At 41.0% G+C, this 19,314-nt stretch overlaps 1 protein-coding gene across 2 annotated transcripts in view; it reads right to left on the reverse strand.

Annotated features, from left to right (window-relative positions):
* Nucleotides 1-19,314, reverse strand: part of GRHL2 (grainyhead like transcription factor 2) — a 499,408-nt gene that overhangs the window by 110,150 nt on the left and 369,944 nt on the right. For both annotated transcript variants that reach the window (XM_078686942.1, XM_078686941.1), the window contains exon 9: nt 2,498-2,656. In XM_078686942.1, coding sequence (XP_078543068.1) covers nt 2,498-2,656 — 159 coding nt within the window. The remainder of the gene's footprint in view (nt 1-2,497; nt 2,657-19,314) is intronic.

Raw genomic sequence — 19,314 nt, forward strand, 5'->3', positions numbered from 1 at the left:
TCGAACCTGGGTTCAGCCCGGCAGCTCAAAAGAGTATTGTGATCCACTGTGTCAAACACAGTGGAAACGTCAAGCAAAATAATGGTAGCATAAGAGATTGCGTCTAAGACATATGTTAGTTGTTATATACAACAACACTGCCTTTATATGCCATGGTAACTCAGATATTCATATGCGTGATGCTCACATACTAAAGTATTTGATACATTTGTAAGGGTTCTGCGTTTTTATTATGGTACTAGTAAAGCTGACGGTATTTAGTCTCATTAGGCGCAACTGTCAGTGGTGAGAATTGTGCATGATCCTAGGAGAAACATCATAGTGCTAGGCAGCAGTTCACTGTGTCCAGACTGCTGCTCAGGGTGGCTCAGGATTCCTATTGCCCTCCGATTAGGGGTTGTAAGGATGTATGGCCTCTGTTTTAGATTCATTAATCAGGTTAAAAATAGTCCACAATGAATAATTCTTGCCAGGTCTTTTTGAATAAAGCACCAAACCCATGACATTTTATTTTACAAAATGCACCAGTTTCTAAAGCACATTAACATGTGATGTATATAAACGAAATAAATATCAGGCAACTTCCACAATTCAAAAATGGGAGAGAAAGGGTATTTAACATAAAGGTAGGGAGGGAACTCCTGGTCCCCTTAAATCAATATTTCACAACAAATGGAGGAGTACTCCCTAGAGCCTATCTACTACCTCTAATATGTAAGATATCGAGGTGCATATCTTGCAACACAACTTGGGACAACCTTTGTCCTTAGAAGACCCCTCCCTCGCCAACCTGGTTGGTGACATGCTTCATCATCGGGGTCCCACCCAGACAGCCGAGTGCCATCCGGGTGTGCTGCGACACCTGACTACAGTGGAGCTGGTTTTTTGATTGTTTTATATGTGCATAGGATTTACAGTGAGTGATTTAAAAGTTGTCCAATACTACCCACTCGTAGAATTTATTCTAGAGTGATTGGACAACGGATAAAATAATGTGGGACACCTTTGCCTGATTAGGTAGGCTGGTGGTGTCGGGAAAGTCATGTCGTGATTCTAAAAAGTTGGTCTACATGTTTCAACCATCGTGTAATTGTAAGGTTTTCATCAGGACCAGTGTTGTTTAGTCTGGGTGGTATACACACGCTAAGGTGTATCCTGCCCTCGACTACGTAGAAAACATAAATCACAAATTTGTGATTTGTTTAAAAAAGGTGTTCTTCTCCACGATTTCCGGAAAAAAAACTGTGAAAATAAATAAGGGAAGGGGTTGGGGCAACAGACAATTTGTACATTCAAAGAGAAAATAACTAACGTTTGAGGTGCACCTCGTGTACAGCCTTCTTTTTGTGGATACCACAACGTGGAAGGTTCTCATTCTTATATCTATAATTCATAGATCCCACACACAAACGTGCTGTTGTATAACAGACTATGTCCTGAATCATATGTTAGAGTTTATGATTAGTGTCACTTTCAGGATGGTCAGAATTACAAGTGGAGCGATAAAGTGTGTACTGTTTATTACACTTGGTAATGCAGACTCTGTGGGGGCCACTTTTTTTTAGATTTGGCAAACGCTTCCAAATTCAAGTTTACCTCTCTAAAATGAATGAGAAATTACATGAAGAGCTGGTGCTTTCTGCACCAAATTTTATATGTATAAGAATTTACTGAACATTATCCTCAGTACATTTTGGCAGGTTTGACCTTGTGGAATTTACCAATGGAAAATTTGTTGGAGTGCAGTGTTTACCTGAGTCCTGGGATTCCCATACCCTGCATAAATAGTGGTCCTCTTACAGGGATTGGAATTTACCAGCCCCCTTGTAATCAGGTGGCAATTGGGAGAAATAAATGGACCATCATACACATACAAATACCTCGGAGGTCTGAACTGTACCAAGGAGCTATGGATAGGAACTCTCCACGGGAAAGAAGGCTTGCAAATGTAAATCATATGCATAAAAGAAAATAATAGGTGGAGCTTGTTAACTTTAATGAATTTGGCAGGGATAAGAAATGTGACTTAACCTCAAAGCAGTCCTGAGCAGGGTTAGATTGGGATTAAAAATCGGGCCGGGCACGCATAAAAAAATTGGCCCACATTTGCATAATGCCTTCACTCAAATCACTGCTTTCAGCGTAATTTTACATTAAAGGGGGGGGGGTAAAAAAATGCATGCATCAGTTTACATGGTGAAACACACCTGAAAACAAGTGAGGCCACTTTTGCTCAGGCTGTATAGTCGAACAACAGGGACACCGCCCAAATCGGCCCCAGGCTTCTCAAAAGCAGCCCTCAGCTGGAACTCGGACCCCGGCCCCTCGGGCATTGCTCGAATGCCCCTGTTACCAATCTTGCGCTGGTCATGAGCAAATTGTTTACATTCTGACTTCAAGTGAGCAACAAGATGCCTTCAAGATTTATGCATTCAAATTGTGAACAAATTTGTCCGGCGTGATCAGTCACCACTGCAATATTTTGCAGAACCCTCACCTTGTCGCAGAACACCTTGATTTGGCAGTAAGCTCTGTGGATTGGTTTGTTGCTGCGATTATTGTAGCTGTAGGTGTCAATCTGTATCATCAGAGGCAGCCCCTTCACCCCTTTCTGAGAGGAGAAATCCGTGCTCAGGCAGTTCACTGTGATGAAAATCTGCAAAACAAGGGAAATGGTTTCTAAAATGGAAATTACAGATGTAGCTATTCTAAATAATTTAGTTCGCTGAAAATATACATTTGCATTTGCATGACAACAAAACAGATGAGAGTGCCGCTGTAGTTCAATGGAGTGGTCCAGATATAAATAAGCAAAATATAGGGGTAATAAAGGGAAAAGATGTAGAAACCCTATACTCGGATGGTATAGGAGAACTATTAAGGTACTGCTGTTTCACTGGTGCCAGGGTCTTGCCCGTTGTCAGCACCCAAGGCTATCTCAGTTGAGTAGAACGCATGACTCCTGCAGAGCTGGGTGGTCTGTGAGTTTGCTCGTAGGCTGCTGTGCTCTAAACATAAACTTACCTTCAGGAGGAAGGCCCCCGATGTTGTTCCCTATGCATTTTTCTTCTTTCTGAGGGGTCTCTATCAGGAGATGCTATCGGCGCCTCTATACTCCCAGTTCTTTCTCTCTCCCAGAAACCCAAGTGAGGATTTCCGAGGAATAATATTTAAATTTTTTGATTTTTTCAATTCAAGATGGCCACCACAGTATTGACGTCTATAACCTTTTCCCAATCAAATATGGACTCTTAAGTATTTCCAGTTCCATTGGCCTATATAAGGAAGGAAATTGATTAATTCCTTCTGTCGCAACGGACCTGTTGTCTTCTTCCAGCACTACTGATTGAATGGCAGTTCTCGTCAGGGGTTTTGCCAGTTCTCTTCCTACTCTTTTTCATTCTAGATTATCCTGCTCCTCCAATCATCTCCTAGATCCCTCTTAGAATTCTTCTAGAAGGATCTGTTTTCTTCTCCAGCGGTGTCTCCAGCCTTGAGTCCTGGTCAGCATTGGGCAGCGTTCCATTCCAGGACTTCTGTGTCCTCTAGATGTTATTTTGCCTTTGGGATTTTTCCTCCATTCGAGGCCTTTTCTGTGAGCAACATGGCTGCTAGAAGTGGTCGCCCTCACCTCTGCCAGGCTAAGACTGTGAAAACGTGGGGCCCTGGACCCAGTTGCAGCCAAAGATTCTCCATCAGTCATCAGCTTCATGACAACTACAAAATACTGTGCAGTAGGATATTTTACTATATCAAATAAAACAATGCAGCATTATGAAATTACTCATTGAACTATACTTTAATGAATAACACTATACTGATTTCCAATCCTAAGAAAACAAAACCAATGCCAAACCATGGAGTATGCTTCTTAGGCTGAATGCTTAAACATCTTGGTTTACAGGAAAATGTGTGCTTCGGATCTTGCATTCACAATCGTGTACAAAGTCAAAGAATCAATTCCAGCGCTGTCCTGCAATTTACTGTGTAATACAACTCTCACACTAACGCATCATGGAAGAAGGACTACAACTGCACTGCTCCACACCAGAAGTCACTGGAGAATAACATACATCTTCAAATGTTGCAATTTTTATTGTCCAGCAGAGAACATACTTATTATTTCGAAAAACACTGAAAAGCGTATAGTGCATACAGCATCGCTGTTTGACAAGAAATGCTTACTTACCCTAAGACCACTCTGTGCCCGAGTCCTACAGTGCCACCACCGGTTGCAGAAGAAAGAAAGAAAAAACACAACAGTTGTGGGTGTAGTATGAAGGATTAATGGGACCCACCAGGCACGCTCTTACAAGACACTGGGGCTGAGTGGAAATTGAACAGTAAAAGAGTCAGGCACCATGATGCTAATTTCCTATTTAACGTCCAAGCAGCCTTTGTAGGAAGAAAAATACACCATTTGCACCCTCGTATCCCTATAACCAAATCCTAATTGATCAGAGTAGCATTTCACAAAATGTCATGAACTTGATACACAGCCCATTCAACCAATAACAGTCCTTGACAATTATATGAAAGCCAATGGCTAAAGGAGGCAGACCCAAAGCCCAATCTATGAGTACTACATCTTATAAACATTTCTTACTTATTGGTAATACAAGGACAGCTAAAGTTGTCTGTAGGTGAGACTTGAAAACCATTATATTCTAAAGGAGACATGTACATTCTTCTTGTCAACTAAGAATAAGGTAATTCTGTCGGGAAGGCCACTGTGCAGTAACACATTAAAGGAAGTGTTGACACATTTTACCTAGGTCTATAAATGAAAGCCTCCAGCTGAGAAAATATCAAACTCAATCACTAGGAACAATGCAAGCAAAGAAGAACTCCTGACTCCCTAGGTGGAATGTGTTGCATCAATGTTCATATCTGAATAGAGAGAAGGCAATGGATATGTTGGTACAACAAAAGTATAATTGAGACAAGCACTTGGACATCAATGACGTGATTCATTAGACGTGCATGTACGATGATAGACATCAGTATCTCAGCATGTGACTGACAAAATGACAAAACGGGTTGTGATTGTAAGTTTCTTTTCATTAAAGACTTGTGTGCAAGTGTTCTACTAGCTCACAACGTATATGAGGTGTAGCTACGCTCCCTCACGAAGATCTATGGTAAATTGCCCTGTAGAAACCAGCAAAATTAGAAAATACAGTTTTTTTCTCAACCAAAAGATCCACTTGCCAAGTGTCTGTGACAATAACTAGGGACTTAATATTTCTTGCAAACCTTCACAAAACTGGTGACTAGGCCAGGACTAGAACCGACATTTGAATGATTTCTTCCCAATGATGATTAACAAGGAAATGAAGTGTGCAAAGCAGGGATGATAGGAACAGACTGCAGCCTTCATGTTCAGCAGTCAGAATACAAACATAGACTATTGTTTGAAGGAATTTGCAGTAGATACTAATTGTATACAGATTGCACAAATATTTTGGATCTATTGCAGGGAGATATTGACAACTCATGAACCATAATTATCAATACAAATCAAATCAATTCTCCAGAATCAATTTTTTTAATACACTTATTATTTTATAGTACATTACGACCACAATTCCAACATAGAAGTTGAATTCAAATGAAGTCATGATGGCGGCTTTGTGTTTCGAGCAATACAGTCACCTTAATGGTGCCCATTCAAGAAAGGTTTCATGTAGAGAGTTAATTTATCAAGATAAGAGGGTAACTAGATAAGAGGAAGGTGTGTTTAGGAAAATAGAGATCACAGTGGGGAAAAAAGCACATCATCAACCAACATATTCCTAGTAGCAACAAAACATTGGGCAGCACATATACATGGGCTGAACAGCTGAGGACCAAACCAGGGGAGTCAGCTCTATTGTAGAAAGTGAAGAAGTGCATACACATGGATTACAACCATTAACTTTGTTTAGTTCTGTTTTTAGCACATAGGTGCAGCAGAATTAGGACCCAACAGAATATCTGGCAGGAGTATACAAATGCCACTGATGTAGATATTGGCTTGTAGATAGTAATGTTGATAAAGCTATAATCTCACATAGCAGCACTATACACAACACACAGGACAGCTACCTACAGATTGTGAGTCATAATAGCGTCTAATTCATGCATCCGAGAGTGGCAAACAATGTGAAATGATTAGTGTGACAAAATCCCACCTAAAGTAACAACATATTTTTATTATATTGTTAATATTGAAAATAATGTACAGAATTAATTGAAAGTAAGTTATTAATATTTTAATACATTGTAACAGATTATTAAAATAGGTTAAATTATAATAACATGTTTATTTTGAATACTTTTGTAACATTAAATTAAATGTATTTATATTCGTAACTATAAAGTAATTTGATTTAACATAAGGTTTTATTTTAAATCCCTACCTCCATTATTTTCTATGGGAGACTATTGCAGTATCAATGTTTGGGCATGTGTGGTGCTGCACTTACTACTTTTCCTTTTGGCAAGCAACTGCACACTACACCCTTCCACATTTGGCCCAACCCCCTGTTTCGGGGAGTGGAGACATGGAAATATCTACACTTATAAGTAACTTTATATTTGGATTTTGTAAGTAACCCAAATTAGTAAAGTTACTCAAAAGTGTAAGAATACATTTACTATTGGTACTTTTACACATGTAAATTTACCTTTGTGAAAGGGCCGTTGTGTCCAGGGTCGCTGAAAAATATATATGAGAATCTAACCTATTCTTCCCTGAAGATCCTCATCCGAACTTCAATTTGCCATTCCCCACTTCAAAGAAAGCCATCGATGACAACACTTCATTCAGGTAAATGCTCAAAGTCTAGCCCTTCCTAAAGCGCAAATCTAACACCGACTTGCAAAAAACGACTTCTCATATTAACTCCACCTGACAAGCACTTCTATCATCAACCAGTCATCAGAGGGCATCTTCAAACAAGAAGCACCACAAAACAAGCTGGAAGAAACTAATTACCAGTACCAAGATTAATCAGCTCTGAACACTGTAAAATGGAATAGAATCAAGAAGAAGCAAACTAGTCAGATGAATGAATATACAAAAAGCAGCATTTTGCAAAGGTAAGCCCAACATTACCTAACCCAGAAAAGACCAGCGTTACCAAAGTTCTAGGTTTCGATTTCTTTCAAAGATCTTTTATGGAAATATTGGCAGAGGACCTGTCCTCCATTTTTACAATATATATATACAGATCACACAAGCTGTAAACATGACAAAATAAATAAAACCACCATAGTATGCCCATGGACCCAATGAATGGCGAGACCATTGTGTAAAAACACTTGCAGCTTGCACAGCGTACTAAGGTTAGGTTCAGAAACAAGTTTATTTAGGCACTTGTCCATAAAACATTCTAAAGAAAAACATACACTAGACAATTAAAACATTAAAACAGTTAAACACATTTAAAAAGAGACCCCCTTTAGCTACCCTACACTCCCCTCCAAGACTCTACATTTCACAATTACCATTTTGCTTTACAGATCGTAAAAATCGAGCAATTCCAAATGTCACATCAAGATGACGTATTTCAGACAATAACTCCACAGCTTTATTCCTATGGAGAGCATCATATTTAAAAAACAGAGGGCTTAAAAACTTGATTCTATTTGCAAAATAAAAGACACAGTTCATAAGAATATGCATAAGGGTACTTTCCACTTTTATAGGGCAGGGACAGAGACCACTATTATTCTGTACCCTGATCCTGTGTGGGCGGGAAGAGTAGATTGGATTACATCCCACCCTGACCCTTAATATTTCATTCCTCAATCCTGGGTCTGGTAGCCGTGATAGATAGGGAAAAACAGTATCCTGGTCCAATATAGCAACCGAGAAGCTAATGGATAATCTCTTCTTTAGATACAGCAGGTTGATTCTGGCGCCGTAGAAGCTGATTCCCTCAATTGTCGTTTGCCTGGAAATGGGAGCCAAGATGTGACTGTACCACTATTTACATGATGGTTCCTTAGTGCAATTATTCTGGTTCTCGCAGCCTTTGCCCACATCCTCTCACTGCTTTGGATCTCTTCCCAACACAATTTGGAAACTTTGACCACCTCGGTTTTTGAGCGTTATTAGCAGCGGGACATTGCCAATACGCTGCTTGCCTGTACGGACTGACGGCCTGTCAGGCTAAACTCCTACTTCAACCGGACCCGCGGTTGTTTCCCACTTGGCCAGTACTTCTGCTCGCCTGCTTGGACTGACGGCCTGTCATCTGCCTCATTTTAGCTCCCCTCCAACACAACCGGACCTCTGTTTTTTTCCTTTAACACACCGTTGACACCCGGTATGGGACGTGGTAACCAGCCATTTTAGTACGCCTGATCCTTGCCTCGATTGGACTCCAATTCAATAGTTCCAGCCACCGGCTACTTCCCAGGCATCTGCTCTATAATTCAGTCCTGATGATGATCCCAGGATTTCTCTTGGGATCGAAACGTCATCGACACCTGCAACTCTATACTTTAATTCATTATTTATGTGGAGTACAAGATGCATTTCTCATTGTGACTTTTCCTTCTTTAAATGTTTTCCTTCATAAAAAGTCACTTTTAAAGTCACTTGCCTGTAATAAGGAAATCGGCTTATTTCTCAATACCCAATTGCGTCTAGCTCACTCACCGTATATATTATGTTTTGTGTTTCATTTATGTGAATAACTATCTTGATATTGTCAATAAAGACAAAATCAGAGACAATCTCTATTGTGATAATGTGGCTACATTTGTTCTGATTTCCAGCTCCAAGGGACCGCTGTCTCTTACAATTATTACCTCATCATCCTCCGACAGACCAAATTGCACTCTCTCCTTATGGCCTGAACCATTGTGCCTTGGGGGAGTGATAAAAGTCTTTTGAGCACCGCCCCTTCCAGTCTCTCCATTTCATAAGTTGGGTCGAGGGAAAAACATTTTCCCCATACAGGCCTAACGGGGATAACTTCCTTTCATAAGCCTTCAGTAATGGCATATGAGCTAGCCCCCCGAACCTACCATTGAATCTTGACAGACAACTGGCCTGCAATAGGGTCTTTTGCTTAGTGGCATCGTAAGGCACTCCCCAATTTAAATTCCTCCTAAATATTAAACACAGGAATTTATATTGATCGGCTTGTTCCACCCCCTGTGTACTTAAATGCCAAGAAAAACTCTGTACTTTTTTCCAAAGATCATAATCTTGGTCTTTTCCAGATAGATACAGAGTTGGTTCTGCTTGCTATAGGTTGCCAGGGCATTTAATTTCCTCTGCAAACCTATTGGGGTATAATCCAATAACACCAAATTGTCTGCATAGAGCAGACAAGCAATATGCTGGTTTCCTATTTTTGGCAAAAAGGACTCAGATTGGGAAATAAAGATCGGGAGGTCGGCCAGAAATAAGCTGAAAAGCAAGGGTGCTAAAATGCACCCCTGGCGCAGGCCATTGTCAATAGAAATTCTTGGTGATAACCGACCCGACTTATCTAACTCCACCTGTGCCCAATTGCCAGAGTGCAAGGATTGGAGCACACCAAGAAGATTTGGTGGAAGGTTCCAGGAGGCAAGTTTTTCCCACAAGAATCAAAGGCTGTCCGGAAATCTACAAACAACAGCACAGCCTTTGATTTTCCTCCAGAGCCTTTCAAATAATGGCCCACAGAGCAAAACAGTGGTCTATAGTGGAATGACCCTCAGGGAAGCCCCCTTGTTCTAGTTGAATTCGCTTAGTTTCAATTGTCCAATCTTCGAGTTTAGCTAAGATGATCTTAGAAAATATCTTTAAAAGAGATATCTAAGTGCCTTATCAGCCTGTATTTCATACCGTCTGTACCACTCCCTTTTTTAAAATCGTTTTCACTATTGACCCCTTCCAAGACAAGGGATAAAGACCAGAAATAGCAATCCTGCTAAACAAGTATATCGTAGTCCACCAAAGCTATTTGTTTTGATTATGACAGCTGGGATATTATCCGGGCCAGCGACTCAAGAGAGTTTTACCCTCTCAATAACAGCTTTACTTTCTTTGCTGAGAACCATATAGCTGGGAGAGTTTACCCACATATCTTCTGATGACCATGTCCCCCTGAAGGGTCCCTTGTATAAATCAATCAAATAAGAGGCCCACAGGTCTTCAGAAATCATATGAACAAGTGTGCCCCTATTTTGACCATTGAACTCATTTTCCTTTTTCCAGAATGTTTGCTGGTCATTTATTAATATGATTTCCTGCATCTCATTCCACTTACTATGGTAAAAGGTTGAATTTTTTGACTGCACAAGTGATTTATATTGGCGTTTGAGTTTTACCAACTCTTGGGTGGCTGAGGGGACGTTATAACTAGGGGTGGGCGTAGTACGCAAAGTAGTGCTATGCGTAGCTACGCAAAGTGCACTTCGCACTACGTGAGCTACGTGTAGCACTACGCGAACTGCGTAGTAGCATGTTCGCACTGTGCAAGATGTCGTTTTCAATGATTGCACAGTGCGGACAAGCATCCGGCACTGTGCAATCATTGAAAACGGCATTTTGCACAGTGCGAGCTGTACTTTTCTGCCGCTTGAGTAGATTTTCACTCGAGCCTGCAGCTTTCTCAAGGCTGACTGGTAGTTTCTCATCGCGAGCGGTCACGAGCATGCGCGACCACTCGCAATGAGAAACCTGACCTCCCCTCGTTGAGAATCTCGCTGGGAGGTTTATTTTCCATGCTCGCGGTCGCCAACTTGACGTTGAGGACGGCGAGCAAGCAAAAAATGACCGCTGCACTACGCTACGCGACGCATTTTTTGCACTGTGCTACGTGTGCGACGTGCAGTTTGCACGCTCTCTCACCAGTTGTTTCATCTTTTAGCAATCCGAGCCAAACCAGCCCCCAGATCCCTGCGGACGGTATTTTGCATGCATGCCACACAGCGTACTAAGAATATTTATGATATTTTATGACTTTGGTGCTATTGATTTTAATGATTTATAATCTTGATTAAATTAATAAATTTTGTTACGATAGTATTAATTTGAAATGTAATATCAGTGGGGTTACCATCGCAGCAAACTGATGTATTTTTTGCACATTAGATCAATCGAAAGGATGGGAAATGAATGTTTATTGGTCGATAATATTTCTTTATGATATTTATGGAAAAGTATGTAAATCACACCGTCACTTTAACCTGTATTATGTAATTCAAGATGTAAGGTGGCTAGATTTGGGCTTTTCAACAAGGTTTTAAACTGTATATATGGGATTGTTTTTTGAATTATGTGAAGAGAAGCTCTCTTGTTTTAAAATGTAATTGTGTTTTTTTTGGTTAATTATGATTAGGGCTCCCGGTTTTCCGTTTTTAGGGATTTATACATATAAATACAGACGGAAAACAAGTTTTCGTTTGTCTGTTATATATAAACGGGAAAATACGAGTAAATTTTGCTGTGCTGCCGTCTGGTGTCTCCCCCTCCTTAGAGGGTTAAGAGGCGTCAGCCCGGGCTGAGACGCACCCGAGTACTTCACAGGTCGTTGAAAGACCAGAATCGCCAGCCACAAGGGATTCGTGACGTCGCCCCTTGCCCCTAAACCCTGAGACGTGCCACCTGTGAACCCAGCCCGCAGTACCTTCTTCTGTCCCCAGAGGGCCGAGCCGGAGCCGGGAATCAACTGCAAGGTGAGTCTGCGTCCCGGTTGTGCTCAAAACGGCGGCTGGTGGCAGACGCTAAAGAGCAAGGATTCTCCCTTTTAAATCACAGGGCAGGGAGCCCTCCTTCTTTCCCCCCGCAAATCCACCTTTTAACATCAGTGGGGGCCAGCACCCTTACTCGAGTGCACCCCCGCATTAGGCACAGAAGTGGTTTTTGTGTGAGGGCGTCGGGGCTCCGCCCCCGTCACTTTCACCCCTGGGTCGGCATTGGGATAGTCAGTGTAAATTAAAAATAATTGAATTTGTCCGTTTTCATTTTTATTTTAATTCAAAAACACAAGACAAATGCACCTTGTCTTTATTGCTGTGGGTCGACTTGATTTCTAATGAGTTTCGTGTGTGTGTGTGTCACTGCAAGCGGCGCTGATCCACATTTATATTCACTAAAGCTGCTTGTGGGGGGCCTGCTGAGTCTTTTGCCGGGCGGACGAGCTCCAAGCCCTGAGGGCTGTGAGGTCATCAGCTTGGCAAAAGACTTAGCCTCCGGGACCAGTCTCCACCCCCTGATGACATAGAAATGAAGTTTGCCCCGGGCGCTTCAGGCTGAAGCCCTGTAGTGCCAGGGGCTTCATGTCAGTCAGGCAATGGAGAAGAGTGTTACCCCCACCCTTTCCCAACTCCTCCCTGTGAGAAGTTGGGAAAGGGTGGGGTAGAGGCTGCAGGCAGGCGAGATGGGAGCAGAAGATTCGAGTCTGGGCAGATTGTCATCATGATTTCTGAAGACACACTGCGCAGACTCGAGGTGTCTGCTTCCCGCGTTTTGATAACTGCAGGCCGGGTGTGGACACCAGTAACAGCTCCAGCGTCAATTCTTGATTGACAACGGCAGTCAGAAGCAGCTGTAGGATGCATGGATTTGGGCACTTAGAAGAAGTTCGATCCCGACGGTTCCCGAGTGGACCAGGCAGCACCAAGCTCTGGTAGGTGAGTAAACAAAAGCAAAGTGGTCCATACATCTGCAAAGCAAACAGAATCACCGCCAGTGACAAAACATGTTGCTTTGACAGTGAATCTGATTAGTCAAACGAAGTCCGGACTCACTCAGCAGTGCCAGGAGCAGGGAGTTTAATTTGGAAATTTAATGGCTAAGGTGTGCTAGCTGGATGAGTACAATGTATTTCGTTTTCAAAGTTTTCAGCTCTGAATTCCTAACTCATCTCAGAGGAAAAGGGGAGGCCCAGGGTGTCAGAGGGAAGATATTACTATTTATCACTGCCCATAAAAGTGTCTCCATTAATAAGTAAAGGGTGATTTATCAGTCTTTAAAATAAATCATTAAATTCTCAGTTCTTTTAGAAAAATAGCTAAGTACCTGCAGCTTTTCTGGTGAAAGCATCCAATCCAATAAATGGCTACGTTATGAGAAGAGTGTGATGTTTATAAAGTCTGGGCAACTTTTATTTTCGTGTATTTGTGTTTGGGCATTCTCAGTGTTGATCATGTTAGTGACAAACAGACAGACAGGAGTGCACAAGTGCAGTGAGGCTTTTTTGTGGACTCTGGAGGGTTTTGGTATAACTGGAAGCATGATGCTACTATGCACATAAATCAATACCTGCACTCTGCCTCAGCAGTGAGTTACTTAACCTGCTGCATGATTTCTTTTTAGATCTGTACAAGAAAATTAGCTTGTGCTGTAAACCCCTCAGCTTGGTGGGGGGTGGGGAGGTGCCAGATGGGAAAACATCACTGGCCATAAATCAGCAGCAGTGATTATGTGTGCCAGTCTGAGGCCCTGTCTCAGCAGTAGTCCATTAGATTTTACTTGTACCATGTTCCTGTGCTTACATTTTTGTTGCTGTACTTTTTTGAACTTCTTCAAGCTCATTCGTGGCCTGCATGATGTTTAAAAAAAACTCTAAACCATACACTGACAACTGATTTTCTTGTTTTAAAGTATTTGTCCATCAATGGATTGAATATTGAGATGTTTTAAATTTGTGTGATTTGACAAGCCTTGAGACCTTATTTTGTATTGTCATTGAACGTTTAAGTATTTTTTTTAACTTGCTAAGCAGCAGCTTTTTTGTGAAATCTTCCAATCCAATGAATGATTGCTAGGAGTGTGTGGTGTTCATATAATCTTGCCAACATCGAATTTTGTGTATTTGTTTGGACACTCTTAATCATGTTAGTGTATGAACAGACAAAAATGCACACGTGCAGTGTGGCCTTCCTGTGGAGGGTTTTGGTGTCACTGAAAGTATGTTGCTTTGAACATAAACCAGAGCCCAGCCTCAGCAGTGAGTTACTTGGTTTACTGTACAAAGTATTTCTTTTCAGCTCTGTGTGGGAAAGGCTGGATCCAGAAGGCAAAGTTTGTTTTCAGATGAATGTATAGTGTTGACCAATAACAACTGAGCGCATGTGTGCATTGTCAATTTAAATAAATGTGGAAAAATACTAGCTGTAGCGTCGTCTTTTGCTTGCGGCAAAAATAAATGTGTATAAATACAGAAAAAATGCCTGAAAAATAAATATAAATAAATACAGACGGAAATGGCAAAAAAATAGATACCATAAAACAGGGAGCCCTAATTATGATGCTGTGATTGCAATGATTTTAAGTAATCAAGAAATAAAGATGATATACTATACTAAGAATATTGGACCGGAAACATACAGTAACTTTGCCACCCGATGTGAAACACTGTTGTGGTATTTGCACTTATGTTTTCTCTTCTCCTCTGAGAAAGGTATCTCAGTTAGTGGAATGTTCTCTGTACTGTGTACAATGTTCTTGTTTATCGGTTGCATCTAGACCAGTTCAAGCTGAGTGGAGATAATTTACAGGCTGTGCCTGAGATGCTGTTAATTAGGACTTCTGGCTTATAGTCTGTGACCCATTCTTTGTCATTTCCATGGTGGTGACAAGAGGGCAACCAGCACCTCAACACACCAGACCAATCCTCTATATAATTTATTAGATCATTTTCAGCTACAAAACTACTGCATCATGGTGAGTGACACAGCTCAATGTGACTATGCCAACAGTTCAGCTGCTTTTACTTGGTACTCCATTTAGTATTTGCACCCTATGATTCTACTACACGTCACTTTAATGTAATACTTTGTGTTTCTCAGCATTTACCACCTCAAGCTCACCTGCTCTTTGGCAGCATTGTGATTGGTCTGGGGGAATTGGAGCCTGGCTGTGTAATGCAGCCTGATGGGGAACATGCAAATTGCGCATGACTTTATGGCCAGCACAAGAGGGCCAGCCAAACAGTCATGCACACTTAAGGAGTGCAACCACTCCTCTCATTGTGTCCCAAGCCCCGCCCCACCCTAACCTAGCCCCGTAGTGAAATTGTTTTATAATACAGGGTTATTATTTAATTTGTATTTTTCTCCTGATCTCAGAGCAGTGGGGCGACCCTCCTCCGCCTTAGCGGAGGAGCCGCCCTTAAGCTAAAGTGTTACTCAGCCCAGGTATGTAATGGATATCATAATTATATTCTTGCAATCTTACAATACATTTGCTGAAGAGCATAGACACTATATATACTAAACAAGGACACTCCATATTCTCGAGACTAGGGGTCGAGACGTATTCAGGAAGCCATTAAAAACCTGGGTCTACACCCTACCAGACACTCTATGCAAAAGTCTAATCTAAAATGACAAGTTTCCCCCCCTGATGAGCAGTTGATCCAGTGGTGTTTCCATTCTGCCTGGCTTTCTCGCAGCGCCAAGATGCTCCGTGGAGTGATAGCCGCGCTATATAAAAACCGCCTTACATTACATTACATTTACATTACATTATCATTTGGATAGAGAAACCTTGTCTATACGTTTGAGGAGTTCAAAACAAATGAGTAATACATTTCTATTCCAAATGAATTGCACCAAAAAGACAATCTTAATTTCTGTCACAAATGTCTTGAGTCACTCCATGTGCAGTACAATATAATACAAAGTGATACATGTGAATAAAGTGCAGATTCACCCCCTGACTGAATAAAAGTAGAAAATATTTTAAATACTACCATCTCAACATAGTAAGCACATCCTTGTAATAAAAATAAGTAAAAAACATAAGCAGCATTAGACAGCCATCCTGGAATAGTATTGTTCATAGCAAAACACTGTTTTAAAGTTCCAACTTGGCCACCATATTTTGAAGCAATGAGTTGGCCATCTTGAAACGGTAAAAAAAAAAAATTTTCACAACACCATTACTAGAAGGCCACTCAGTAAACATTACTGTGGGCGGGCATCTTGGAATGGTATTGTGCATACTGTACCATTGTTGCACCGTTCCATGATGTCAACATTTTGCTTCTAAACAGTTCCTGCCTGGAAATGATAAAACATTGATAATCTAAGGACAATTTCATTCCATAATGCCCTCTAAGTTTAAAAGTAGTGGCTTTCAAATCAAGTGGAGTTTGCCAGACTAATTGGCTTTGTATTGGACAAAAGCCTGAACCTGCAAGCACACATCAATGCTATACCAAAGAGAGCTGATCTGAAACATAGTATCTGACGTCATGTTATGGTAGCAGCACTTACAAACCTCAACAAATACCCCGATGGGTGTCCTGGCACTGAGAACCAAAAGGAAAGATGGCTCAAGAGAAAGCCGGGTTGCAAAAACCTTACCTGTTTTCAATTAGGGAACAACTGAAAAAGGCGCAGACCAAATTCTTGAAGTCTTTGGAGCTTTGTCCAAATTGAGCAAGGAAGAGGCAAACCGTGAAGAACATGGAAGCTTAATCCAGAGTTTATCTGCTATGAAAGAAAAGGCTTTGCTACCTGTGCAAGAGTGTTTAATCTAAGGCACAATCAGCAGTTTGGCACCCAAAGAGCAAAGGGAACGTGAAGGAATATAAACAAAACTTCTGAGCCAAGTAATCTGGCTCTCTATGGTGGACTACGTTAAATGCGAGGCAAATGTATTAAAACAATTCTTTACCTCAGTAATCCAGTGCAAGTTTTAAGGATGTAAGAAGAAGGAAAGCATGGATGCCTAATGAAAGTTAGGCCACAGCATTTGCAGCTTTTCTATGAGACCCAATCCAACCCTAGAAAAGAGATTTACAGTAGTGCTGGAGTCTAAGTATTGTTGCAGACACCACAACTCGATGAACAGCCTTTGGTAGATAAGGTAAGCTCTTTCTAAGCAACTTTAACAAGGAAAAGCAAGTGCTGTAACATGCTTCATCTGGCTCACTAATGAGCCAGATAAAGCATGTGATATCAAACCTTTTTCTCTGACCTTTAATTTAAATTAGATAATCAAACTTTTGTGCTATCTGAACTCGATTGCACCATCTCCCTACTCACAGGTATTGCTAATTTGTATCTAGGTCCCCTCAAAAGAACTCTTCATGAAGAAGTGATTGAATGGTGTATTTATTAGCGACATATACTCAGAGGCATCTTGGTAAGAACAAAATTGACTGGAAAAAGAAGTAATGAGTTAACAAAATAAGACTTCAACTGCATTGTATTGGCGTCGAGAGGTAACAGTAATTGATTCCTTAAGGTAGGTGCCACCACCAAAAAATGTCTACCCAATAGGGAAGCTTGCCTAAAGCAAAGGCCTGAGGCTATAATGTGAGAGGCAGAGCAGAGAGTGTGGAAAGGCAAACACTGAGTAATTTAAGTCTGAACAGCTAGAATGCTTGCACTGCTTAAAGTTTTGAATAAACTGTAAATAGACAAAGTTTTGCATGGGAGATATAAGGCGTTGGCATAGTCAATTCTGGAAACAAACTACTGTAGTGACCAGAAGGTAGTTAGTCTTTTCAGGAATGATTAAAAGACATTTCTTCAAAAGACGCGGCAAGATAAGGCAAGCAGTAACCACTACGCTGACCTGCTATGCCAGATCGAGTTCCTTGTCAAATCAGAAACAGAGATTCTTGCCCACATGGGGCAAGGAGCCCTAGCCAATTTGGCTAGGTCAGAATCCTGAATTCCAGAGGCTATTGTTCCAAAGAATAGTACTTTAGTCTCATCAGCATCATCATGGCCAAGGGAGTGAAAACAACATTTCTACATCACAACCATTCTGATCTCTTTGAAAGGGCTTCATATAATAGCGAGTAACTGACTTCTGCTACACATAAAGTTGTGTTTTTGGAATCTCCTGGCAACTCCTAGCTAATTTTATCATCTAAGGTGGAACATATCCTCTGAAGCAAAGACAGTTTCCTCCTCGAAGTTCCTGGATTCAAGAAAGAAAAGACACGGAAACAGAATCAATCTAAGCAAGCGCTTTTAAGATGTAGAACTCTGTCCTGCCAGCTATTAGAACAACTGCATCCTATGCACTCTTCAAGAATGAATTAAAGAAGCTACTATTTCAACATCAATCCCAAACATGAAGTTCATTGTCTCGTTGCTGTAATGTTCAGGGACAAGGGCTGATACCTAGAACGTCAATCACAATATATATGGAACTCCACGCAGAATAACTGCTTCACTTTTATACTTAACTCTCTTTAAGGTTGTATCTTGGCTGTTCATTATTTTCTTTGAATTTGTACTATTACAGTCAATTTAAAATACTTTTTATATTATATTATCCAGTATTCTACTAGTATAGACCACCCCCATTATCCTCAGCTTATATTAGTTAGAAACAGTTATTTTTGTAAAAAGCGCTGTTACTGATTGGGTCTTGTCTGTTCTATATGAAACTGATAATAAATGTATAAATAAATGTCAAAAATCTATAAATAAATAAATGAGTGAAGTTTTTAAAAGTAACCATTAACTATTGGCATACTCAGTTACAGTAAATCATCTTTTCCCCATCAAAATAACTGGCAGAATCATGCAATGCGCCTTATTGTAAATGAGGATTGGCAGGTACAGACTGCACAGACGGGCTGCAGCACTTCAGACCACATGTGTATTCCGCATGTAAGTCTCTCAGTTTGAGGAGTGGTCCTTGGCTCCGTAAGTGGGTGGGTGCCATTTTTGCAGTCTCTTATTGCACCCATCCTTTAGGGAGTTCTGAAGGTCTTTCTTGACCACATTGTCCACACTGCATATCTCCTAGCCATCTTTTAGGGGTGAGTTGCTCCTTGTGATCTTGAGGGTGATTTAGTCTCTGCTGACCCTTTTAAAAAGCTCTCTTGGAGGAAAGGTGCAAATTCACACCACTTCCGGGTGATCTACATTCTGAGAGAGAGTGCTTCCTGTGTTCATGTTTCACAATAGAAACATCCACAGGCCACAGCGATTTAAATACTCAAATGAAGTACCTCTGCGGATGCATTTTAGACTACAATATGGCATGTAGCTCTTTTGTAGTAGGGTCAACGTGGAGTATGAAACTAGTGGTGAACACTGGCCTTTCTGGCACAGTCCACTACCTGCATAGATTGGGCAGATTGTGCTCACAGTCTCCTGGAGTTTAGGTGCATGACTGTAAGCCTTAGTTTAGGAATCCTTCGTATTCAGTTTGTGAATAACACGATTGGATGCCTGTTTGAAAGTGCCTTTCTAAATTAACTTTATGCCAGAAAAAGAATGATAACCATATAATCCCTTAACATCACTCTCACCGCTTCTATCGATGTCATGGCTCACTGCTGATCTCTCTTTAACTGAAGCCGCTTTGATTTAATTCACTCGATAGTAATTTATCACAGCTCTGTA

The sequence above is a fragment of the Lissotriton helveticus genome, chromosome 4_1 (assembly GCF_964261635.1).
Source record: "Lissotriton helveticus chromosome 4_1, aLisHel1.1, whole genome shotgun sequence".
NCBI lineage: Eukaryota > Metazoa > Chordata > Amphibia > Caudata > Salamandridae > Lissotriton > Lissotriton helveticus.